At 40.6% G+C, this 26,840-nt stretch overlaps 1 protein-coding gene across 2 annotated transcripts in view; it reads left to right on the top strand.

The window, feature by feature from the left end:
• The window catches only part of ACSL1 (acyl-CoA synthetase long chain family member 1), a 46,417-nt gene that overhangs the window by 8,526 nt on the left and 11,051 nt on the right, over positions 1–26,840 (top strand). The window contains exons 2-13 of one of the 2 annotated variants that reach the window (XM_075091243.1): positions 1,820–2,047; positions 7,120–7,234; positions 7,626–7,690; positions 8,988–9,089; positions 13,026–13,125; positions 13,286–13,464; positions 18,389–18,421; positions 21,296–21,328; positions 21,505–21,556; positions 22,384–22,457; positions 23,491–23,568; positions 26,498–26,632. In XM_075091243.1, the coding sequence (XP_074947344.1) occupies positions 1,853–2,047; positions 7,120–7,234; positions 7,626–7,690; positions 8,988–9,089; positions 13,026–13,125; positions 13,286–13,464; positions 18,389–18,421; positions 21,296–21,328; positions 21,505–21,556; positions 22,384–22,457; positions 23,491–23,568; positions 26,498–26,632 (1,161 nt within the window). In that variant the 5' untranslated portion in view covers positions 1,820–1,852. The remainder of the gene's footprint in view (positions 1–1,819; positions 2,048–7,119; positions 7,235–7,625; positions 7,691–8,987; positions 9,090–13,025; positions 13,126–13,285; positions 13,465–18,388; positions 18,422–21,295; positions 21,329–21,504; positions 21,557–22,383; positions 22,458–23,490; positions 23,569–26,497; positions 26,633–26,840) is intronic. The other variant, XM_075091244.1, reaches the window with a different exon arrangement.

Here is a 26,840-nt window from a genome sequence, read left to right as displayed (position 1 = left end):
TGGTCTGCTGTGTGTCACAGTGCAAATAACCAAAAGGCATTTCTATGGTGGCCCTGCACGGCAAATGTAGATGATGTAGCCCTGTACCCTGAGGCTATGCCATAAAAGCTAAGAGTGTTGGGGAGAGAGGGCAGCGCCTGGGGAGTGCTCCGTGGGTCCAGGGCCCTTCCAGAGGTGGAACTTGATTCCATGCTGACACTGCCCCTATCTGTGACCTTACTTCAGCCTGTCCTGCTAACATTGTGAAACTACGGGCCCTTTGGACTATTATTATGGCTTTTTGCTGTCTATAGTAAATCCTTGTCCAAATACTGGTTAGACTTTTTGTGAATTAGGCAACTCTTCTGTTGCCTGGTTGAACAACCGATTGCATCAGTGAAGATTTCAAGGGCAGACTATGAACTAGAGATTCTCCTGTAGAAATATGAAATCTTAGCCTGGTATGGTTGGTTTTTTAAAACCAAGAAGCATATAATTCTGCCTGCTTGGATTTCAGTGTCTCCTGTGCTGCTGTCCTGCAGTGGTGTATAGTCACACAGTATGTTTTAGCTGTTTAAACACACATTTTGACGTCCTTTAGGTCCGGTGTTTAATTTTATTGTCCATAGGAAATGGCCGGACCTAAATGATCTGAATAAAGAGGTCTGGGCTCTCCAAGCAAGTAGAGCTCAATGCAGGGAAGCGTTGCTTCCTGCCTGCCGAGAGCGGCCATTGTCAGCGTGGCTGGGTGGCCGGAGGCTGAGCTGGTGACAGGCGCCTGTGAGCGCTGTGGCAGCCGAGCACTGCGGCCGGCCGGGCACCCGTCGGCGGGCGGTGGGGTGACTGGGTGCGGGCTGCCATTGGCCCCAGCAGGCCAGCTGCCTGCTGCTTACCCCTCACCTAGTGGGCAGCCGCTGGTGCGTTTGGCATGTGACAAATGTCCCCTGAGACCTTGGCGGTAGAGGAGAGCACCAGCTGAGCTGACTGCAATCCCTTTTTTTCCCCCTCCCTGCAGCTGGTTCTTGCTGTGGAATAGCCGTGTCGGCGAGCACTGGGGGGGAGCAGCCTCTTTCAGCTCTTCCTTTGTGAATGTGAAATCAAATGTGCTTCCTGTGCGTGATTATATCGCTGTGTGCTGCTGCCTTGGGCCTTCTTAGATGCTGCTTTAGTCTGCCTCATGACCAGAGATAAATTGCTGGCAGGGTGCTGGGAGAAATAGGAAGCTTGCTAGCATAGAGGAGCTATGGGAGGATATCAACTGTGAAGACAGCTTGCTGCTGTGAGCTTTCTGTGCACAACTGAAGGGAGAGTAGAAAAGAGAGAGACTGAGTTTATTTAATGAACTTAAGAGATGAGATTAAAAACCCCTGCTCCTGGTATGCTACTATAGGATTAAGACGCTCTCTCTAAGCCTATTGCAGGCAAGTTAACATCTTATACCCCAGTGCTCACTCTCCCTGACTTCCCTGTTTGACAATTACTGTTTAAACAGTCTTATAGTACAGCTACTCTACAAGTAAGTATTTAGTGTTTGTGAAATGCTGTCCTTCAAAAAAAAAAACAAAGGCAAACTATTTGTTAAAAAAGTACTGTTTGTTAAAAGCAATATTCAAACCCTGCAGGAATTGCTTCTTGTCAACCCCACCTGTTTTTCTCGAGTATGAACTAGTTTGCTTACCTAGTTGCAATACTGAAGTCCAAAGTTATTGCCTGCCTAGTGGCAGATAAAATTATTTTGATAGCGGGAAGCTAGCAGGACAAAGCATACATCGTTCTCCAACTACAGAGAATCAAAAGGAGATTTAAAATCTTTGTGTGTAACTTTATTTCATATCAACAGATTCCAGCATTGGGACAAGTGCACTGAACTGCAATGCAAGCACATGAGTTGTTTAGACACCTACGAATGCCAGAGCTTGGGGATGTCAGACAGTATGTGCGTACCCTTCCAACAAATACGCTGATGGGCTTCGGTGCTTTTGCAGCTCTTACGACCTACTGGTATGCAACAAGACCGAAAGCACTAAAACCACCATGTGATTTAGCAATGCAATCTGTGGAAGTAGAGGTAAGTGTCACTTAATGGATGCTGTCATTTGCTGAATTTTGAATCCTAAAGGCAGCATTGAGGAGACAAAACTCTGATTTACATAAGTGTTTCTAAACTTTTAATTTTGGGGGGAATACATTTCTGGGAGTGTTTTTTTCTAAAACACTTGAACTGGCTTGAACTCAGTTTTTTGCTTTTTGAATTTGAAAACCAATTTGAGGGTTGAGGTCATCATGGTGGTAACTAGCATGGGAGAAAAAAACTTTGTGCTTAGAAAACTGAGCTTCAGATCTGACTGGTGGGAGGAAACTTGTGAATGTTGGAATTGGCACAGTGTAGCTTTCAATTCCTGAACATGTGCTTAGGTGATGACCTATTAAATTAGGTCTTGGGGTCAGAGAATGTATGCTGGTGTATACTGATTAGGCTAATACTTTACTGTTATAATATTTAGCTTATAATAGCTGACAGATGAGACTTTATATTGGGTTACAAGCATGAAGAGGGTACTAACTGTCCTCAGATGATCTGTGGAAAGGATCTTAGTCCTGCTAAGAGATGCCAGCCGTAAAGTAAGTTGAAAGTAAAGCAACCACATGCTAAACTCTGGATATGCTAGTTTAGCTTTTGTTTTATGCCCTTTAGAGTCAGAGTTGCTGTTAGGTGGTGTTTTTGATAATAATGAAGTCAAATTTGCTTAGAAGCAAATACAGTCAACTGATTACGTGGCTAAGGTTTCCTGAGCAGCAGTTGTAACAATTTCCCTGTTCACTACAGAATCAAGATTTTTTTTCACTTATTTAATTCTTTCAAGAGTGCCTCTGTATTTCTTCGGGGTACACAGGGTGTTTCCTTTTTTGAAGGAAGGAGGCAGCTTTGAAAGGTTGTGATATTCAAGGGAGGCAATTACAAAATGTAGGATTGTAAGACTGCTAGTTCCTTGCATTACTCTTGATAGTGAGAAACTACCACTATAGATTTTCCCTTTTCTCCCTTACATTTTGCTTAGAATGTCACTTGACTTCCTCATTCTTATTCATGTGTTAAGATGGATTGGCACTCCCACAGAAGAAAAATATCAAATACTGCTCTCAAGTTATGTCTTAACTTTTTTTCCTGGCTAAGCAATACAATATTAAAAGGTCTAGGGAGTAAGCAATGTGCTTAAAACAAGACATGGCAGAAAGCAACTCTACTGTTTTAATATCTAATTTACCTTTTCATTAATAATAATAATAATAATTTTGGACTATAAATAAGCTTCTGCTTAATTCTTACTTGTGACTTATTTCCTTTGCCTCTAACAAAGTTAAATGAAGTCAGTGACTGGGGTCAGGTTTCTACATGTTCTGATAATAAATCTTCATAGGTTTATATGTGAGAAAAAAAATCCTATTTATTACTGTTCCAGGTCATTTCCCATCTCTAGAAAGCTTTGATTTGGTAGGCCAGTGCCCAGTGACCCATTTTAACCATCACTGAGTGAGCATAGAAATGGCATGCTTAGCTGAATATCAGTACAAAGAGTTATTGAAAGTATCAGCTTTTCTAGAGTAGATGCCACAATTAAAAGATGTGGAGCACTATTTTTGAAGTATGCCTACTACAGTTGCATGTCACTGAAAGAGACCCTCTTGTCTTCAAAGCTTCTAACCTGATCTCGCTTCAGGAGAACTTCTTGGAAGTATAGGAGAAAATCTTCCAGGATCCACCTGAATCCCTTGTCTGTAGGAGGGGGAGACAAGATTAATGAAGAGTAATTCTAAGTAAAGTCTGACTAGTGTGAGACTGCATTGCTGAGACTCATGCTATATTCAACCATGCATTGTATTGTGTAGAATTTCAGTGCTACAATAATGGTAGAAATAGGGCATTAGTCCTGTGTTTTGCAAAGCCTGTGCACCTTTAATGTCTGTAATTGGTTCAACAAGGCCAAGTGCCGGGTCCTGCACTTGGGTCACAACAACCCCAGACAACGCTACAGGCTTGGGGAAGAGTGGCTGGAGAGCTGCCCAGCAGAAAAGGACCTGGGGGTGTTGGTTGACAGCCAGATGAACATAAGCTAGCAGTGTGCTCAGGTGGCCAAGGCGGCCAACAGCATCCTGGCTTGTATCAGGAATAGTGTGGCCAGCAGGAGCAGGGAAGTGATAGTGTGCCTGTACTTGGCACTGGTGAGGCCCCACCTTGACTATTATGTGCAGTGTTGGGCCCCTCAGTACAAGAAGGACATTGAGTTGCTGGAGCATGTCCAGAGAAGGGCAATGAAGCTGGTGAAGGGTCTGGAGAGCAAGTCTTACGAGAAGTGGCTGAAGGAACTGGGGTTGCTTAGTCTGGAGAAGAGGAGGCTGAGGGGAGATCTTATCGCTCTCTACAACTACCTGAAAAGAGGCTATAGCAAGGTGGGTGTTGGTCTCATCTCCCAGGTAACCAGAGGAAACGGCCTCAAGTGGCACCAGCTGAGGTTAGATTGGATATTAGGAAAAGTTTCTTCACCGCGACAGGGTTGTGAGGGATTGGAACAGGCTGCCTAGGGAAGTGGTTGAGTCACCATCCCTGGAGGTATTTAAAACATGTATAGATGTGGTGCTTAGGGATACAGTTTAGTGGTGAACTTGGCAGGGATAGGTTAACAGTTGGACTTGATGATCTTAAAGGTCTTCCAACGTAAACAATTCTATGTTAGATCCTATTCAAATAACATGAAATCAGCCAAACATTCCAGTCCTAAGATTGAGATATTTTGAAAATCATTGGTCATTACAACAACAAAATGTTTGCTGCAGACAGAAGTTTCCCTGATGTTACACAAATATTCTGGGTAAGGACCCTTTGGACAGGCTCTTAGAGTAGCAAGAACTGCTATTTTCAAGCAAAGTATAGACAAATGCCATAATATTTCCCAGTAGATGAATTCAAACTGGGAGCATAAGGTAAGGTTTAAATGATCTTGAGCATATCCAGCTGTATTCCACTGCATCTCTGAAGAATATTGAACTCCTGATGGCCTTCACAAAAGAAGCTGGGTGTTTTTCAGCAAAACTGGTACTCTAGAGCTGTTGAAAATTCAGTTAATCTCACTTTACTTTGGGTGAAAATGAATAAAGTAAGCAGAACCATAAGTTGGTCATGTTTCCCTTTACTGAAAAATCATGAGAACTGATGGGGTCTTTTCAACAGTAGCCTGTTAATATTTGTTTTTTCAGAAGGACAGTGCAGTCAATCTTGCATCTAAGCAGTGTGCTCTCTGTCTGATAAGTCTCATCCTCAAATATGGTTAGTGCCCCAGGCCCTTCAAAAACTGCTTTTGTGGTGCTGAGTAATAGGGCATGTAAACAAAACAGTAGTAGTTCAGATAAGGAGAAAAAAAGTTTCTTGACTGTTGCCAAGGAATGGCTTGGGACATTCACCTGACGCAGGAACTGTAGCATATCAAACATGGTATTGATGCATTGCATTTGTCAACATTACCTATGATTGTGGTTACAAACTATGTTGTGGGATCTTCCTCAGGTTAGCTCCAGAGGTGGTAAAACTGGGAAAATCTAGAAGCTGACCTAGGTTATTCAAGATGTGCGAAATCAGCACAATAAAGCAAGCAGTCTTGCTTTTCTTCCCAGGCAGAGACATGTAGTAGTGATCTGTTCATTTCCTATGGAGTAGATGTTGGTCTGAGTGCAAGTATGCTCTTGAATTTCTAATGTTATGAATTTTCAGAGGTAAGCCAGTCATTAACTTGTTCTGGGTCATGTTCAGAGTGTACGTTTCTGCTTACTGTCAGAGGAGTGGCAAGCACTGCATTACGCATACTGTTTTGCTAAAACAAGTTAGACTTGTTTTAGTGTTAAAATATATTTTTTGTCTCTGATGTGCCTTTAATGTGCTAGCTCCTTTCTGTGGACATGGGCAATATGACATCTGCAGGTAAACCTATGTTTATCTAGCTTATACATGGAGAGCTACTGTCTGATCTTCTAGGGTACTTTGAAAACAGGAAAAGAAACCAATGGCTGGGAAGAGCCTATGATTGCATATGAATAGGTTTTTGACATTGTGGATGATGACATAATTCAGGCACAGATATAGTTAGGATTTGAGTTGGTCAGGATTTGACTTTGAAAAAGCCAGGAGTTGACTACACTGATAGAGACAGAATCATATGCAATGTTTACCCAAGACCCTCTGTTTAACCAGCTAGGCTCTTCCTGCGAAGAACTTGCTTGTAGGTGTCTGTCATCATAGTAGGACTAATAAATGTGGCCTGAGAGTACTTGCATAACTGCAATTTGTGAAACTTGATTGATACAAAATAAGATTATTTAATCAGACACTCTAAAAAAAGGCTATGTTTAAGCTATGAATTATTAAATTCTTGTATTGACTTCCAAGTGTAACTTATGTAAATGCTCACCTGATCAAAAATGGTGACTTTAATCCTCAAGGTAGTATTGTCTTGACTACCTCTAACAAGATCAGGAGGAAACCTTTTCTGGTAAAATTGAAATTTAAACTGGGTTAAGGGACTCAATTTTATCTGGCACAGGGTATTTTACATATGAGAACATTTGATTTAGGGTGGTGTTGATCACCCTTAAAATCACTTAGGTTTTGAAACCACAGTTTGAAGTATGATTATGTTTTTTAATCTTAATTAGAAAAGTTGATTAGGATCTCAGCATTAATATTGTATCTAGAGAGCTCTGAGGCTGGAATGATTTAGAAAGCTTGCTGGAATTAGTAATGCTATACACTGCAATAATAGAGTAAAACATTTCTTAAGAAAAACCCTGTGTCTAGTAAGGAGTGTCAAAAGGCATTTTGTGGTTCTCATTTGTTCTCTGCTATTGTAGGTAGCCGAGGAATAATACCTAGCCTGACTGCTCCACTGCAGGGAGCAGGCTGACGATTTCAGCAATGTCCTGGGAAACCTTGCAGGTCAACTCCCGGTGGTGAAAAGAACTGAAGTTCTCTCAAGCAGAATTTGCCAAGGCTTATAACAAAACTTAATGGATGAGGTGGTTTTATTCCTTCAGGAAATGTTGGTTATAAATACACCACAAAGTGTGTCTAACCTTTCCAATTGGTTTTCTTAGGGTGGTGAGCATGCTCGAAGGTCCTCTCTTCTTAACAGTGATGAACTGTTGATTTACTACTATGATGATGTGAGAACAGCTTATGATATCTTCCAAAGGGGTCTGCAAGTATCAAGTAAGTCTAAAATTAAGATTTTTTTTTTTTTTCCAACAGTATGTCAAGAACTAAAGGTCTAGGCTCTTTTGAAATGCAGTTGGGGATAGGGGATGTCTACCTAGCAATATGATAAATGTATTGGGCGTGAGCTTTCTTGAAGGCAAGTTTAACTGACCTGTGAAGCTGAGTTGTGTGAATAAAGTCAGTGCTGTGTTCCTTAGCCTAAACCAGCCCTGTTGCCTCTGTCCTTCCCCAGCTTTCCTCCCTGCCCCACCTAAAACAAAAGGGTTGCCTTCTGAAGGTGTCTGCGAAGAATCTAGAGGCTTAACACTGAGAGTGTAGTTAGTGTGGTGTCAGGACAGAGGAGTCGGGGGTTAAATTTTGAGTAACTTTTTATTATAATTTTTAGATAATGGTCCGTGTCTAGGTGTTAGAAAACCAAACCAGCCATATGAGTGGATCTCCTACAAAGAGGTAAGCAGTCTCTCTTAGTGCCAGACCTGCTTTTGCTTGCTGAGTCCGTTGATAAAACATCCAGTAAAGTGATATAACAAGTCTTAATTATTTATAAATGTTTTAACATAGTAGCAGAACATTGCAGAAAGGTTCTAGTTCCTATTAGAGTATCTTAAAGAAACAGCCTCAAATACATGTAAGGGGGAGAAGAGAGTATCTCCTGCACCTACTTGGTTTATTAACAGTTTTATTTCAGAATTTTTTGGGATTATCTTGGCAGCATTTAGCATCTCATTGCTGAATTGCTTAGAACTTGGACACTGCCTCTGAAGGGCTGCAGCTTCTCAGAGTCAGAGAAGGGGCTCAGACTGCTACTACTCCAGGTGCTTGCTTCAGAGGCTCATTTTACACTAGGGAAAAGCCCTGCCTACAGTTGTTACTTGTGCTTATTGACAATTTATCTCCATAGCGCTGAATGATGGATGTATAGGGTGGTAACAGATACACTTCTAACTAGTAGCATGCTCCTTCACAATTGCTAAAAATATCTTTACGCAAATCTTTAAGAGCTGCGCACTTCTAGCTTGTTACTGATCTAATCAGTTATTGTCTTCAAATTTGCATAGACCTCACCTATTGCATACTTTTAAGGTCATTAGACGCCTTTTGTATGTAGCAGAACTCACTTTCTCCAAGGTGATTTTGCTTGGCACTTGTTAGGTGCAACCTCTCATTAATAAAGCTTTTCTGTTTGAGTCATGTGACTAACATGGATTCAGGTCATGTGCTATGTGGAAGGAATTTAGCAAACTGCCTTCCCAAGCTTCATTTGTAGAACTACCTGGGTTTTGCCTCCTTATTCTCCTGCTTTTTGAAGGGAGAAATGCTATTCCCATAGGCACTGAATGAAGCAGAAGGATGGCATATGTAGTGCTTGCGATTGAGCAGAACTATAATGCCAAATTATTCCAGGGTCACTTCTGGGGTTTAATACAGATACAACAAAACAGCCTCTTTTGCATATATGAGCTTAACATTTAACCTTACACTTAACACTTTCAAGTCCAACTGGATTAAGTGTCTCTTGTGCTGCATATTAAGTGCAAGTGTAATATCTACAATCAGTGCAGTGTAATGGCACTGCAGTGTTTAGGTTATCAAAGTCACTGAGGACATCTGAAATAGCCTAGAAAACTTCTACTTCATACTAGTTACTGGCCTTCTTTTTGTAAGACTTAAGGTAAAATATCAAGGGGTATATGCTGATGAGTTTGCTCTCTATTTTTTTTCTTATCTCTCTTTTTTGCCCCTCCAGGTTTCAGACAGAGCTGAGTGTGTGGGCTCTGCATTACTTCACCGAGGCTTCAAACCATCTCATGTTCAATATATAGGAATCTTTTCACAAAACAGACCTGAGGTAATATACTTGACAGTGTGTATTGGTGGTCTAGCTCCTGTTGAAGTGGCCCACTCTTAGATCTGTTGCTTTTTGGCAGTGTACTGAACTTCCCTGCTAAGAGTCCATTTGGCACTGGGAAAAGGCTAAAGGCTGACATTGTAGACCCACAAGCCATAGACATGGCATCTTTAGCCAAGAACAAAAACTGATAATTGACCCAACTGTTAGTGTTATATATTGGTTTTTTGCTCCCAGAGCTGAATGTAGAAGGCTGGAGAGCAGGAAGAGAATCGGGGAATCCAGAAGAACATAACTCATTCTCCGCTCCTTCCAGTTTATAGAGGAGGGCTGTTTAATGGGAAGCTAATGTGGTACCTTATGAATGTAATCACCACTTGCTTTCTCTTAAAGTGACACTGGAGGACAAGGTAATTGAAAGTGGTTAGAAGTAACAAGGGGTGTTTAAACGCTTCAAAACCCAAAGAAACATTTAGTGATTAAATATTTGGACAAATAGAAGGTGGCTAAAGGTGACAGTTCTATCTCTGCCAGGCCCTGAGGCACAAAGATTCTGGGAGGGAGAACTGATGATGAAGGCACTAACTGAAAATTAATTGCAGTTTATCAAAGGGGCAGAAGGATAGAAAATGACATAATTAAAGATCACCTGACAAAGCAAAATGATGTGACAAACCTGCGACGACTATAGGGATATTTAGATCATTAGCTAGTGTCTATTCATTTTAACCCAGAAGTGGTTATAGATTGTTTCTAAAAATATTATGAAATATTTATTCTCTAGAGTTATTAAATTATTTAACAGGGCTGAATTTTTCGAACCTATGTTTATGTAACAGTTACATAAACTGTTGTTTTAACAGTCTAAGCTTAGTAGCTTGAGCTGGTCTTGCTGCATTAAGCTGGTTCAATCCAAACCTGTATTAAGACAGGAGTCTGGTTCTTAAGTTTTGTCAAAAATATGCTGTCCCTCTTGATTAAGCACTCCCAGCTGGATGCCATTATCTGGAGCCATCTGCAGTGTTGACAGGGTTAGAAGTGATATCAGTGTCTCAGGCGTGCTGGACAACAGCTTGCTGTTGGATCTCTTGATTTCAGTTTGTCACTGAGCCTTCCCTGCTGTCATTAAAATGCAAGTAGTATGACAAGTGACCTTGACCCCTGTCTTCCTCTCCAAACCATACCATAAAAAAAACCCCTAAGTCGTCTAACCTTGTACGGATGAAACAGGCAGGTGGAACCCACTATTTTTTCCAGACTTTGAAATCTTCAATAGATTGCTCTTTGGATTTACCTGCTGGAATTCTGGTTCTAACAGCTACAGTTTTATTTCTGTAAGAAAAAAGGTTGGGATGTCTCCAGCTAGGAAGCTGTGAAATGACATGGTGTTGTAACCACAGGCTCCTCAGTTTAGTCTCCTGTGCCTATAATGTTATGAACTGGAAGTAAAAAAGGAAGCCAGATATTAGTGTGGTGCCAGTTTTAACTGTTTCTCTACAGGCCTTTGGGTGCAAAGTCCTTGACTGCTGGGTCAGTGGGCTTTCTGAGGGTCAGCATGGTAGCGTGGCCTGCTTTTGGATCAGAGACAAAATGTGCTTGAGTTGCATTGCTCCAGCAGGCTCTGAGTTGTTGGGTTGGGAATGAGCTGGAAAGACTCGTTTAAACCAGCAATTTAAAATCTGGTATTTTCCCTGTTGAAAACTACTGGATGGGTGTTGTGACATCCCCAACATAATCACTAATCCAGACAGGAGATTATATGGAGGTTTTTTTGTATGAAGTGGATCACACTTGTCAGTTCAGGGAGCAACTGCTGGGGAAATCCCCTAATGCGGAAAATCCTAGCATGTTACTTGCTTAAATGTTTACTGGGAAAAAAAAAAAGCCAAACTTGGATTTTTAAATATTACTTTCTCCTTGAGTGGGAAAACAGATGATCTCTTTTGCAACCAAGGAAGTTGTGTTTTGGATTGAGAAAACAGGACACTGAAATATACAGTGTCCCTTAATAGAAGATCAGAGCCATGTCAGAAAAGAAATTGAAACTTTCAGACCTCTGTCTATTCAGTATTAGTTGCTTGCTTGGTCTTTGAGAGGGAACTCAAGTGTCAAGGTTTGATATTTGTATTTAAATACTCTTAACCTTAGAAGCTAAAATGGAGTAAAAGTGTCTTGGTAGTCCAGAAAATAAAGATGCTGGTTGTTGTATTGAGAATGATAGCATGTGAGGCTTGTTGGAGGCTGCAACAGGTAGTTTTTATAGCACTGTGTGCAGCTTCTGAAATGCACTGTAGTAGACCACCACCCTATTAAAATAACTAACTTCAGGCTGCTGAACAGCAACACAGCTGCCCCTTTGTTACATGTACAGGTGGATGCTATCTAGGAAGAAATATTCAGTGGACCCTTTCATGGCTGGTATAGGTGTGCCTGCTTAGACTTAGTATGTCTGTCTGCATGAATGCCTAGTTACCTATTAGCTGGCCTTGTACGAGTTTTAAAAGAAGCTTTTTTTGGGCAAGAGGTGTACAACTTACCTGTTGCATAAATGCTTTCAGAAGAACTCTTTGTGTTTAAGGCTGTCTCAACCAGTAGAGAATTTACTTTGCTTTCAGAAAAATTCCCTGTGTTTAAGGCTGCCTCAATCAGTAAAGAATTTACTTTAGGAAGCTTGCCCGTAATAAACAGTTCATAAAACTGAGATTTAGCAACTTTTTTTGATGTAGCCTCAATATTACAAGAAATAACCAGCTGAATGATGTTTAAACTTTTCATCATAGGGGGGTGAGGTAACTGGCTAGTGTCCTGCAAAAACACTGGAAAGCGTGACAAAGTTTGGGGTGGGGAAGGGAAACAAGCACTCTTGTTAATGCAATCATTGCTGAATTTTAAGTTCTGATAACTTTTAAAGATACATGTTTTGTTCCTGTAACTGGAACTGACTAAAGGTACTGTTTCTGAGAATTTCTGTTGCTCTTCCTTGGGAACAAAGAAAGTGTTCCAGTTCTGGCCTCTTCGTGTGTCTGGAGGCTCCCATTTCAGGACTTGCATGCTAACCTGTATTTTGGTGTAGCTAGTTGTTTACAAACTATAACCAACAGCTACTGTCTGTAAAAAGCACTGCATGACTATTTCATCTTGATGGTACTTTGCATGACATCAGGCTTGCTGTAAAGCATTGTCAGCTTGCATCACTCACAATAAGGCTGCAATATCAACTATGTTTACTGAGTACTGCACTTTTTAGTAGGCAAATCCTTCTTATTGCAGCTTGTAAGGATGCAATTGCATTTTTTTATAGAAGTCTTCAGATTAGATTCCTTTAAAGAACAATGGTTAGTCTTGAGAAATGCTGAAAATTTTTCTGGGGCTGGCTTTCCAAAATACTTCTAGTTTAATTGCATCTGTTGCATGTCTGGCCATCAGATGAGATGCAGATAATGCAGAGGTAAGGATCCTGTGTGTATATAAATATAATGCGTGTAAAGACATGATCAAGGCCTTCACTGATTCATATACCATGGCAGTATAGAATATTGAAGGCTGTGGCTACCTCAATAACCTAAAACCAAGAAAAATTATACTCTTACTCAAAGTTTTTCTGTTAACAGGGAAGCTAAGGGGATGGTTAATGTTAACATTTTTTTCTATTTTCAAAAATACTTAAAATTACTCCTAGGGGCGGAGTTGAGTTTTATTGAATTGGATTCTTTCCTATAGCTCCTTATTGATTATTTTTTCTTTCCTTCTTCCACAGGCAAAAATGTAGTAGGTCTTCAAAGTAAACAAATGATACAAACCGCCACTTAATTTTTAGAAACACTTGTCCAAATAAGCTCTGTCCTGTTAGCTTTCTTGTTAGAATCCAAACATGAGTCTTTCTTGGAGGTCTGTTATAAGCAAACACAGTGACTTGCATCTCTTATCTTTGTGCAGTGGGTTATCATTGAACAGGGATGCTATGCATTCTCCATGGTGGTGGTGCCGCTCTATGATACACTGGGAGCTGAAGCAATTACGTACATTGTAAACAAAGGTAGGACACTTTCAGTAGTTCAGCAACTGAACGTACGATGACAGAGCTGACTGAGGGCAGAACTGTAGCCTTCTTCAGAAGAGTCTTCCATTACCGTGTTCTGAAGTATGTATGGATCTAGTCTAAACTTGTAATATGGATAATGTTCTCTTTCCATCAGCTGACTTGTCATTGGTTTTCTGTGACAAACCTGACAAGGCCAAACTTCTGCTAACCAGTGTGGAAAAGGGGGAATCTCCAATACTCAACACCATTGTCATCATGGAGTCTTTTGGCATGGATCTTGTGGAACGTGGCAAAAAATGTGGGGTGGAAGTCTTCAGCATGAGAGAAATAGAGGTAGGCACGCTTAACCTATATCCCATTTACTTGTGGATGAAGACAACAGTGTCTGAACAGATTTTAGGACTGTGAACAAAACATGGTGGGTTAGTTTCAAAATACTTCAGTATCTCTGGGTTTGAAGTTTACACAAAAAAATAAAAGGAAAACAACTTGCTAATAGTATTTCACAATACTCAAAATGTAAAGCTGTATATGCCCAGATGATGGAATGAAAGCTTTTTAGCATAGTCCAGACTGAACATCAGATCTGAGGGTTAAGGCTTGCCTATGTAAAGCAGTATCATGATAATTATATACGGTGACTAATACTTCAGGAATAACTTATTTCAAAAAGAGCCTGTGTGGGTTTTGGTCCTGTGAAAAATGGCATCTTCCCCTGTACACTGAATAGACAAAATGTTTTCTGGGGGAGGAGGAAAATGGCAGTAAACTGTTCCAGGGTAAGTTTATGGTAGTGTGGGGGAATGAGACTTCCAGATTTTGGAGGCAGAAACCATTTTGTTCAGCCACCTAATGTTCAAGTCTTGGTTTTGCTTGTGGTTTTGTCTGCATAGATCTCTTACGCAAGTTGATTTCCTACTTCACTCATTTGGAGAGCTCTGTCCCAGGATCAAATTGCATGAAGTACATCTTTACTCTGAGATTATGAAACTGGGTTTAGCCTGGTTCCAGCTGGAGTTTCTGGTGAAGGCTTGGCTCACTAGGACTTTGAGTATCTGCAAATAAGTGTGCTTGCCTTGTGCAGCTGTCAGTAACTGGTGTGAAATACTTCATTTCACTGAACTAGTTTTCACAGCAGTTTTAACTGCTATGTTAACAGGGACACCTTCTGGTAAAGACACAAAAATGCCATCATATCTTTTAAGATTAACTCTATCATAGCTAGCCTCACCAAGACTGCCAGGTTGAAACGGGGCTAAAAACATTCTGCAGAATAAATGACTTATACAGTGCTGTAGCTCACTGGCAAAAGGGTTGGGTTAAACTTGGAAAAAGATTGGCCCAGGTGCAAGTTGGTACGCTAAAATCAGCTGCTTTCCTTGAGTCGAACTCCAGTTTTTGGCAAATGAAGATGGTTTCCACTGGATCTTCTAGCTATAGAAGAACAAAACCAGGGGGTAAATGTTTTATCTTTAAGTTAGAAGTTCAGATTGCTGAAGTTGTGACTTCCAGTAGTACTTTGTAGGTCTGTCTTGGCACCACCACTTGATGTTTGGATTAATGCAGTAATGGGTGCTCCAAGAGCATCTTGTCTAAATCTCAGAAGCTAGGCAAACTTAAATATTTCTCATAATGCTTCAGTGAGATAAGTTTTGTCACTTTTTTGAGGTAGAGGCTTTTAGTGTCTCCCAAAAGGCAACTATGAACTATTTAGGAATTTAGAATAGAATGACTATAACTTCAGTACTTGTTTTCCGGATTTCTGTCTTAAGCTTATTGCTTAGCTGTGCTTAATAGGTTATGTTGTCACTGAAATTGGGAATAAACCTCATAACACAATGTAGTGTTAAAAGGCAGCCATTCTTTATTCACAGCGCCGGATGCACGGGGGATCGCTCCCCCTAACGTGCATACCTTACACACCTTTCCCATGGGATTTATATAGACCAAAAATATACCTATTAATTTTATCCATACATATTCAGTATTTTTCGCTTTGGTGACTGGCACAAACTTGCTCGCTTCACATGTAAATTATTGCGCGGACTCAGTTGTCCTTTCCCATTGTTTTCCTTTGAGTAGGTGGTGTTACTTGGGTAGGTGGTCCATGAGTCTGTGGTCGCGATCTCCCCCTGCTGGAATTACCTTTTACTTACTTGGTTCTTAATCTTGGCAGTCCTGGCCAGTTTTCTTAGTCCACTACACGGAACCACATTTTGTCATCCTCTTCTGACAGAAGCACATTGTCTATTGTTTCATTCGCATTAATGATTACCTAGGGAGTAAAATACAGATCAAGGAACACACTGATCTGTGTACTCCATGTCCCCAGACTTCATGTCCAGTTGGACAGGGCTGTACAAGGAGTATAGCAACATCCATAGTTGGTTAATTCCATCACCTGGTTACATTCCCCCCTTTGGAAGTTTTTAAATAATCATGTTTTCAATAATTCATCTTAGATCGATAATATTCCATTATATCAATTTAGTGTTTGGTTCATCTTCTCAATTTTCCCACTTGATTGTGGTCTCCAAGGGGGTATATAGGTCCCATTTTATACCCAAGATGTTACTAATTTGTTGAACTACATCTGCCACAAAATGTGGTCCTCTATCAGAGGACATTCCCCTTGGCACCCCAAATCTTGGTATTATTTCCTTCAGCAATATTTTAACTACTTCTCTAGCTTTGTTGGTGCGGCAAGGGAAAGCTGCTGGCCATCCAGAAAATGTATCAATCAGCATTAACAAATACCTATATCCATTTTTTCTGGGTAACTCAGAAAAATCAATTTGCCAATAATCTCTAGGTGAGTTTCCTTGTTTTGTTACTCCTAAAGGTGGTTTCTTTTGGTTCAGGGGGTTATTTTTAAGACAGATTGGACACTTAGCTACTATGGATTTAACTATTCCTGTCATCCTTACACACACACTACAGATGTTTTTAAACTCGAAACCATAGCATCTACACCCCAAAGTGTTTGCTCATGCTCTTCTTTTGCAAGTTCTGTCATAACTTGCGGGGTTATTACCTGTTTTTCTGGCGTTACCCACCATCCTTCTGTATTTTGCAGTGCTTCCAATTGTTCTGCTAATTGCTCATCTAATTTATATCTGTTTCAAGTTTGGAATTATCTGTTTTACTGGTACTAGTGCAAGGATACCCTGTCCTGCAGCCTCCTTTGCAGCTTTATCTGCCAACCAATTAGCTATGTTTACACAGCCGTCTGACTGAGTTGATGAGCTTTGCAATGTATTACCGCCACTTCTTTTGGTTTCTGCACATCTTCCAGAAGTTGGAGATTTTCTTCTGTATGCTTTATTGAGGACGCTTGGGCTGATAGCAGTCCTCTTTCCTTCCAAATAGCTCCATGAGCATGGATCACACCAAATGCATATTTGGAATTGGTCCAAATATGTACCCTTGTCCTCTGCCATTCACAGAGCCTGCTTCAATGCCACTAGTTCTGCTTTCTGTGCTGAGGTATTTGCAGGCAGTGTCCCTGACTCCAAAACCTTGGTGGGTGGTGGAAACAACAGCATATCCAGCCATTCGCTTCCCTTCTTGCACAAAGCTGCTTCCATCTGTAAATAATTCCAGATCAGGATTTTCCAGAGGTTCATCTCTCAGGTCTGGTCTGCTGGAATAGACTTGTTCAATAGTTATTAGGTAATCATGTTCTAAACTTCCTGTCGGATTTTCTGCTGACAAGAACATTGCTGGATTAACAGTTGCTGTGGTTTTTAATTCTACATCATCTTGTTCCAATAAGACTAGCTGATATTTCAGCGTTCTGCTGGGGGATAACCAATGACCCGCCCCCCCCCCCCCCTTTTGCTCTAAGACAGTTATTACTGTGTGTGGTACATATACCACCATCTTTGACCTATGGTCAGTTTTCGAGCTTCTTGGATCAGCAACACTGTTGCTGCCGTAGCACGCAAACATCGCGGCCATCCTTTACTCACATTATCAGGTTTTTTTGGAAAAGTATCCCACTGGCTGCTTCCAGGATCCCAACCATTGTGCCAGCACTCCAAGGGCCAGATGTTGCCTTTCATGTACAAACAACTCAAAAGCTTTGGTCAGATCAGGTAAACCCAATGCAGGGGCCCTCATTAGTGCCTTTTTAAGTTCTTTGAATGATTTCTGACATTTAGGTGTCGAAGTCAAATACCGATCCTTAGATTATCTTAAAGCTTCATATAGTGGCTTCGCATACAGTCCATAGTTCAGAATCCAGAGTTGACACCATCCAGTCATCCCCAGAAAAGCTCTCAGTTCCTTCAGGCTGCCAGGTTTGGGAATTTGACAAATGGCTTCTTTCCTTTCATTTCCTAATTGTCTTTGTCCTTGAGATATTTCAAATCCCAAATAAATCACTGCTGCTTTTCCTGTTTGGGCTTTGTTTCTGGAAGCTCTGTATCCTCCTTGGCCCAGAAAATTTAATAAGCTGATCTTAATTTCAAAACACTTTACTTTCTGCCACTATCAAAATGTCACCCACATACTGTAACAATATGCCTCTCCTTTGGTTCTGTTTTTTCCATATCTCTAATTCTTTTGCCAGCTGATTCCCAAATATCGTTGGGCTATTTTTAAATCCTTGTGGAAGTACAGTCCATGTTAGCTGCATCTTTCGTCCTGTGGCGGGGCTTTCCCATTCAAAAGCAAATATGCTTTGACTTTTTATATCCAGAGGTATGCAAAAGAAGGCATTCTTTAAAACTAGTACAGTAAACCATTTATGTTCCTCTTTTAAAGAGGTCAGTAAAGTGTATGGATTAGCCACTACTGGGTGTATATCTTGGACTATCTGATTTATAGCCCTTAAATCCTGAACTAGTCGATATTCCTTGCCTCCAGATCTCCTTACTGGCAATATAGGAGTATTATATTCTGATTCACATTCCACCAAAAGCCCATATTCTAAAAATTTTGTAATTAACCCCTTTAATCCTTTTTGAGCCTCCCACTTAATAGGATATTGTTTTTGTCTTACTGGCTTGGCTCCAGGTTTTAAAGTTACTTTCACCAGCTCTGCCAATTTAGATCGCCCCAGAACTCCACTTGTCCAAACCAAAGGAATGACTGCATTTTCCACTTCTTTGGGAATCTGTTCTTCCCTGGAGGAATCCTGTAACATAAACACTCTGGCCTCTATGGTTTTTGATTCTGGTATTACTAATTTAATCTCTCCAACTTTAAAAGTTATTTCTGCATCTAATTCACTTAATAGATCTTGTCTTAACAGAGGCAGTGGACATTCAGGCATATACAGAAACTGGTGAGTTACCCACTGTTTCCCCAATTTAAACTTTAATGGCTCTAAGAAAGGCCAATTTTCTTTTTGCCCTGTCACACCAACATCATCTACTGATTTATGACTAAATTTCCCTTTACATGTATTCAATACCGAATAAGCGGCCCCTGTATCTACCAAAAACTCTATTTCTTCATTCCCTAGATTCAACGTAACCAGGGGATCAGCTAGGGTTGATTCCCCCTGTCTCCTTCATGCCAAGCTATTTCAAGCATTTTACCCAAATCTCTAGATTCAGGTCCTTCCAATTTCTGGAGTTTCTGCTGTCTGGGGCTGATTGACCGATGAACATAGAGGTCAATTGTATTGCTGCTTCTGGTTTCTCTGGGTCCAAATTAGTATATTTTCTGGCAGTCACCTTCAGTCTTTCCATAAAGGCTGAAGGGGTCTCATTTAATTCTTGTCTCACTTCATAAATTTTTGACCAATTTATTGGTTTTGGCATTGCATGTCTACCCCAAATAAAATCCACCTCTGACATCTAGTCAACATTCCCCTGAGTCCTGGTTGATTAGGGTCCCACTTGGGATTTGTAGATGGAAAATTCTGGTCCACTGTCCCCTGTAAATCCCCATTAGTATGTGCTCCCTCCTACCTGCCTTCTGGCTGTATTCCATGCTATTTTCTTGTCAGTTTTGTCAAGCAAAGTATCCAATATCACATGTAGAACAACACTTTTTCAAGTTCTCACCACATTTTCCTCCTCTCAAAACCACTGCCATAAAATCTTGTGTACAGATCACACTGTTTCTGCCACTCTGGATGATTCTGCGGTGTAAAGAACAAATCAACATATGCCACTTCCTCTCATTTACCTTCCCTTTTTACAAAATAACATTAATTGCCAGATGGTATTTATATTGCAATGTCCCGTTTTCTGGCCATTTCTCCCCACCTTCCGGTCGATACATTGGCCACCAATAATTGCAATATTCAGTTAGTTGTTTCCAAGTCAGAGGATCACCTCCCAGATCTTTCCAATGTCTCAAGATACATCCCAAAGGTGTTCTTTGTGGGATAGGTTTCATACTCGGAAGCGTGCCCATTCTCCCAAGAGACTAGTGGGTGTGATCGTGCACTATCACAGGTACTAGTCAGAGGGACCCCAACCCCTGTTGAAGCTCCCTCTGGGATTCCAGCCCCCTGCTGGAAATCTCAACCTCCTTGCCCAGGACCCTAGCCCAACGCTATGAGGCTTTCACTGAGTCTTATAGGCAGGTGTTACCTGTGGGGACTCTAACCCTGTAGAGGTACCTCTCAGCCCAACTCTGTGTAGCTTTTGCTGTGTCTTATAAGCAGGCTGGTGGGACTCAAAAAACCTACGTTCCATTACCCCCTTAAAAGAATGCCTTATTACCTTTCCAGGGGACTTGCTTGGAATTCTTCGGTCCAGGGATCAGAGGTTCTCCCTGAGAATCCCTCGGTGCCAGCTGGAGGTCCCATGATCCCGCAGATCCATTGAGATTCACAAGCAGAGTCCCATCTGGGTTGCCAAAACTGTCACTGAAATCAGGAATAAACCTCAAAAGACCAACTCAGTGTTAAAAGGCAGGCATTCTTTATTCACAGTGCCGGATGCACATTAGGTGGAGCGATCCCCCTGTGCTCTGTGTATGCTGTGGTTACTTAGAGCGGAGTAGCTGTGAATAAATGGCTCTTCAGTAGGAAGAGGTTTGGAGTTCTGTTAGGGGATTAAAAGAAGCCTGTGGAGATCTTAGCTGTACTTTCAGTAAACACCAGATCTTACTCAAAAAAGGCTGTAGAGAAGTATTGAGCTTCTGGTGGTACTTTAACTGTAGGTGCTTTTGCTTTGAGCAGAGTGCTGCCTAGTTAGAATGGCAAATTCTTGCATAATGGCACTGTGAAAAGGGCAAACATACAGGTATGGGAATGTTAACTGTGCACTCGGATATTCCTTTTACTTGTACCTCTTAGATTACCTAAACAGGTTTATCATACAAAAGGAAGTCTAGGGCTAGTAAAGGAATGCATAGCACTATTGTGTACTTGGAATGTAAAGGCAATAGTGAAGTTGTGTCTGCCCTCAGAATGCTTCCAAAGCTATACTTAACAAAAGGTCCATTTTAATTTGCGTAAGTTCCTAGGATAGTATTTTTTCTAGTCTTAAATAGGCATGACATCATAACATGATTTGAAACTTTAAAGCTCATAGCTATTGAACACCAGCCTTTAAATATTTCCTCTTAATCGCTACATCCTTGATGATAAAAAGATCATCTTGGTACCCATTCCCTTCTGCCTAAAGAACTATGGCATCATTAATGGTCAGGCCTGAATAATCATGAGGAGGGAGAGGGAAGGACAAGAGGTTCTGGAGGACAGAACCTTGTATCTCTGCTCTTCAGTATAAAAGGAGTACAAACCACCAATGACCCTTCACAGGGAAACTCAGTCTTCTGTCTCACAAGCAGTGACGTTGGTGCAAGGTACTTACTGAGATTAACCTTGCTTTGTCTAGTCAACGGTTGTCAGTGGTACATGTCTTCTGCATGAGGCATAGGATTGCCTGCTGTGGCTTGTCATAACACTGGTTAACATTGAGCTGCTTTAGTGAGTGAATTCTGGTTTACTAGCTGGAAAAAACCTGAGTTTTGGATTAGTTATCACTTCTGTATTTGTAGACCATGGTAGTTATTCTTCATATCCTTAAAACATCCTTTAAAGCTTTTGTTACCCTTTAAGTTAAAATGCCTTAACAGACATTGTAAATAACGGAATATTATGGTGTTTGGTAATGTTTGACTGGTAGATTTAAAGCAAAAAAAGCTACATGCTCATGTCTAAACTGTCTCCCTCCCCCCTCTCTCCTTTCTGTAGGAGCTGGGAAGAGCACACAGGCAAAAACCTATTGTAAGTATGAAATTAGTTCAAGTTACTTAATCTGAAGCTGGATAGTATTCTGTAGATCAAACTAGCAAATCTCCCATAGCTCAAAAGTAACACTAGTATTTCAATGTTTTGTCCCAAGAAAATCTTTTTCCTTGCTATCTTAACCATACTAATACTTACTTTCTTAACTCTCATAGCCTCCAAAGCCAGAAGATCTAGCAGTCATCTGTTTCACCAGTGGAACGACAGGTATACCTTATTACATTATGCAGAACTTATTATCCTGTATGTAGAAAAATAATTCAGAAACCCTCCTCTTTTTTTTTCTTTTTTTTCAAGACTTTCCCCTGCTGCTGCATTTTTTTGGCAAGTAGTAGCTGGGGAAGCCTTATGGTAAGGCTCCCTTTGATATTTCTGCCCCTGTATTGATCAATACAGAATTGCAGTATTGGGGGCTGGAGGTGCTACAGGTTCAGTACTTATTTCCAAGCCCAAAAATGTGTTTCCATTATAATAAGGACTCTGCATCAGACTTCAGACTTCCAATTCTTCCATAGTCTTTTTTTCTTGTACTGTATTAGCAAAACTTGTTCCTTAGCAGTGAGCAACTTTAATATAAGACCAAAGCAGAAAGACCACCGTCTAGATATCACATGCTTGATAATTCTGAATCCAACACTGGCAGGGAGCAAAAGGGAAGAGTACAGTGACAAACTACACCTCTAAAGCAGGTGAGAACAGAAATTAGCCTGGATTTCATAGCTGCATCTTCACAGAAGTGTTGAATTTTGAATGAGAAGCTTATCCAAGAGACATGACCATTTCTTAAGGGTTTGGTCTCCTTATGAAATTTGAGGACTTCAACAACACAAACTTATTACTTAACTGTTACGAGCTATTCCTCAAAGTCTGTTAGCAATTTCTCTGCCTTCGTTTAATTGATAAACAAAGAAAGGTATTAACATCGAAGAAAGGACTGATTGATTGAAATACTCTTAGATTAGTTTTACCACTGCTTGGTAACTTAAAGGTTCTAAAAATTTCACTGTTGCATCCTGATGTGCTTCTTCCTTTAGGAAACCCCAAAGGAGCTATGATCACTCATCAAAACATAGTCAGCAATGCCTCAGCTTTTGTGAAAACTACAGAGGTAAACCACAAAGGTTAACATTGGATTTGTGTGAAGGGAAGAATCTCAGGAGCAAAACCAACATCGAAATCTTACTAAATTCTGTCTCAATTTTTAGTAAGATTCAAGTGAAAATGTAACTTGACAGCACCCTACCTGTGCTAGGTCAGATGTCAGTGTTTACTGTGTTTACTTGACCCTGACAGATTTACAGTTTGGTCTGATCCAAGCAAAATGTTACAAAGCTCCTGATGTGGATCTACATTATTACATCCTGCCCTAGGCTTATAGTGTTTGTCACTAGTGCAAGGTCTGTGTCAGAGGGTTTGTGGTGTAGAGGCTAACCTTTTCCACTAAGGGTGGGAGAAGGTATAATGTATTTTAACCCCCCAAAATAATTAAAACCCTTGCATAAATGAGCAAGAAGCATAAATCTGTATTTTTTACTTGTTACAGTGTTAACTTTTAGTTTATGGTAAACTACTAAAGTTCATCCGCAGGCTAGCTAAGAAGACAGTTCTAAGTTCCAAAACATACAGATAGGTACAACTGTATTTTTAATTATATTTTGTTAAGTACTCTACATATAAATTTTTTAAACTAATCAACTGGTCTCACAGAGCATGTAAGGTACTTTTGATATCAACCTTATGTTAAATTGGATAAGCAAACTTTCTGATCGAAGATGAAAGTGTGTCTCTTTTTTTCCCCAACCCGTAAGGCATACTGCTTTTTGTTCTCCCTCTCTCCCAATGTATATAATGGAATTTTCTGTGGTTTATCTCAGAATTTGTTTCTATTAATAATCATAAGAATGATAAATCATCATATTGTGGTCACAGTACTCAACTCTAAAAAGATTACAATTTCTGAACTGTGTGTTTACTCATGCTAGAAGTCATTGCTTAATCACTTTAATGAAAGAAAGACAATGTAGCTTCATTACAAACAACTGAAGCGAGGGCTGTGCTCTAGAGTTTAGATGCTAGATTTCATTGTTGTGTTCAACTTATGCAAAATACGGAATTAAATGTAATTCTTCTAACACTTTCAGAAAACACTTATACCGTCCTCTGATGACGTTCTGATATCATTCCTGCCCTTGGCTCATATGTTTGAGAGAATTGTTGAGGTAAGTATCTGATGTACTGAACTACTGAGAAGCCTGCTTTTCTCACATAATGCATGTCTCTTGAATCCTGGTGATATACGCTGTTACTTTTTGACTCTTGCACATGTGTATGAAAGCTTGAGGTAAGGTTCAGGATCATAGAATCATTAAGGTTGGAAAAGACCTTTAAGATGATCGAGTCCAACCACTAAGCTATCACTGCCAAGTCCACCACTAAACCATATCCTCAAGCACCACGTCTACCCTTCTTTTAAATACCTCCAGGGATGGTGACTCCACCACCTCCCTGGGCAGCCTGTTCCAATGTTTGACAACCCTTTTGTTGAAGAAGTTTTTCCTAATATCCAACCTAAACTTCCCCTGGCGCAGCTTGAGGCCATTTCCTCTTGTCCTATCGCTTGTTACTAGGGAGAAGAGACCAATCCCCGCCTCGCTACAACCTCCTTTCAGGTAGTTGTAGAGAGCGATAAGGTCTCCCCTCAGCCTTCTCTTCTCCAGCTAAACAACCCCAGTTCCCTCAGCTGCTCCTTATAAGACTTGTTCTCCAGGCCCTTCACCAACTTTGTTGCCATTCTTTGTACACGCTCCAGCAACTCAATGTCCTTCTTGTAGTGAGGGGCCCAAAAGTGAACACAGTACTCAAGGTGCTGCCTCACCAGTGCCGAGTTCAGGGGCATAGAATCAATATCCCATAAATAATATTCAGTGAGTACTAGACAATTGGTTTTCATGCTGAAATATAAACATTAGCCTTAGAGTTAGGGTTAATAAGAAACTGGTTTACTAGAATATGAGACAATGCCTTAGCACACATACATGGCCTAGAAATACCTCTAATGTAATCAGTGTACTATTAAAAATCCAAGCTGTTTGTTAGTCTGCCAAATCCAAAAAATTTTTTTTATGATGTGGCATCCTGCTTGCTTACACAAGTAATTTTAAGTTGGTTAAACTTACAGTTGCTTCCAAGAAACTTAAATAAAAAGGGAGGGATTTTGTTTCAGTGGAGTTCTCTTCCAGGAAATAAAAATGGCTTTTAATGCCATTTATTGACAAACTTCGGAGTTCTCTTGGATAGCTTGTTTTACCATGTAGCAAAACCTGGGGCTTCATTTCTGAGGATGAGGGGGCTTGGGTTGTCTGATTACTGGCAGTTTTAAGGACATCTGAGCCCATAGTTAAGTGGTATTATTGAAAGGATGCAATTTCCTTAAACTTCTTATATACTGTAGAGGCACAGGTGTTTAATTACTGTATGTATCAAAGTTGAATTATCACCTCTCCCTTAGGTGAGATTGCAAATTACGTATGTTGCTAGTAATCACGTCTCAGTTCATGTAGGAAAATAAACAGCCTCTGTGCAAGTGTGAAAAGGCACATGGAGCCACAAATTGTCCTGTGACTTCAATTGGGAATCCTGAGCTTTCTGCCAAAAAAAGTCTCTATATACACATAGATAAAAATGCATATATGCATATGTGCCTATATATATATGTGTGTTACAAAGATTGGGAATAGAGCTTCGCTGAGGTGTACAGGTGCCCTTAGGCTTTCAGCACTCTTGGTGGCCTTTTTCCCCTCCTCCTGGTAACCTGGATACCAGTTATACTTTATATACTTCAGTGTCAGTTTTACTGATCCTGCCTTGCATCAGAAGCTGTAAGCTCTGTAGGTAACAGCTCTGCTCTTGATGCAGTAGAAACAGGATGGGAGCTTGTGTTCTAAAGGCTAAAACGAGAAGAAAGTGTTTGGATCTCAGTATTCCATTGCTATTTTGAGGTCTTTACAACATTGGTGTTTACCTGTATATTTACATAAGGAGTTTAAGCAAGGACACCTTTGGCAGAAGGGAGAAAATACTTGTTACTGTTTGGGGTAGATATGAAGACAAGCTCTGTGAGAAGCAGTCTTTAGAGTCTGCCCCTGTTCCTTAGTTATTTTTGGCTTCCTAAGGAAGCTAGAGGGTCAGTGAACTTGACAGGACAAACGTGTCCCACCTAATGAAGGCAGTTGCTGCTCACACCATCTGGACTGATGCATTTTCAGCTTTTTAGCAGATGGTGGCAAAACACAGGGGAAGGGGAGAAGTGATACTTTAGCATGTCTCGTGCAGAAAAGATGAGAGTGGATGGCAGGGAATAAAGGAAGAGGTGTTATGGAGTAAGCAGAAGTAAAAACCAGGAGGTATAGAGAAGCACAGGAAGAGTAGGGATGTTAGCGAAAGTAAAAAGAATAAATAAAACCCAAACGAAATAGGAAGAAAAGGGGTATATAGGTGTGGGGGGTGGGGCTTCTAAACCCTCAACATAGAGAATATAGAACATGACAGGATTAAGTGTGCCTTCCTCAGTATAGGTCTGAAGTGATGCAAAAATAATCAGTGGCTCTGCTAGAATCTTCCAAAGAGCATCTTGATCACCTGAAAACAAATCTGCTTGAATCAGTCTTGTGCAACAGGAAGGAAAACCAGAGTACAAGAGAATGAAAAGCACGTAGCACAAGGCAGAAATCCCTGCTGGACCTATACATAGCATGTGCTCACTTTGTTCCCTGCTATATACTAAAAATGTTCTAGTATTTTTAAATAAGCCTGATAAATAGTTAAAGTAGGAAAGTTCTGCTTTTCAGTCTCTTGCTACCTCTGAGTTGCTGGTATTGCCTTATTTGGTCAACAGCCCCTTTTTTGGATAGGGGCTTTTGTGCTATACCTCATTCTGTCAAAGTCCTTGGCCTGTGTACACTAAGCATGTCTAGCTACTCGGTCTTTCTAGTCCCATCTTATAGTCTGAGAATGTTGCAAAACTTCTAGAGAAGCTGGGAGGATTTAAGGTGGGATGCTGCACTGACCACCCTGCATGGGATTGTCATACACATATAGCTAGAAAATATACATGTTGTGGGTTTCAACTTTTTTACTGTTTTCTAACAGTGTGTGATTCTATGCCATGGAGCTCGGATAGGATTCTTTCAAGGGGATATCAGACTACTCATGGATGACCTAAAAACATTGCAGCCAACTGTATTTCCTGTAGTACCAAGACTGTTGAACAGAATGTTTGACAAGGTAAGTCTATAGGCATGAGTCTAGACCTGCACAGGGTCTTAAGAGAATTTGAGAAGTCTGTGCTGACATGGTAGAAGAAACTGTTGTGCTCTGGGATATTAAATTGGCATGGTAACAAATTGGTGCATCTCTTCCTAAGAGAGAGCTCAAAGTCCAGGGCGTAGAACTGGTTGTATTAAAACACTTTCAGGTGGTAAATACTAGTGTT

Source organism: Phalacrocorax aristotelis, chromosome 4, assembly GCF_949628215.1.
Source record: "Phalacrocorax aristotelis chromosome 4, bGulAri2.1, whole genome shotgun sequence".
Lineage (NCBI taxonomy): Eukaryota > Metazoa > Chordata > Aves > Suliformes > Phalacrocoracidae > Phalacrocorax > Phalacrocorax aristotelis.
Note: the sequence above shows the minus strand (reverse complement) of the source record. Positions and strands in the feature narration are given on the sequence as shown.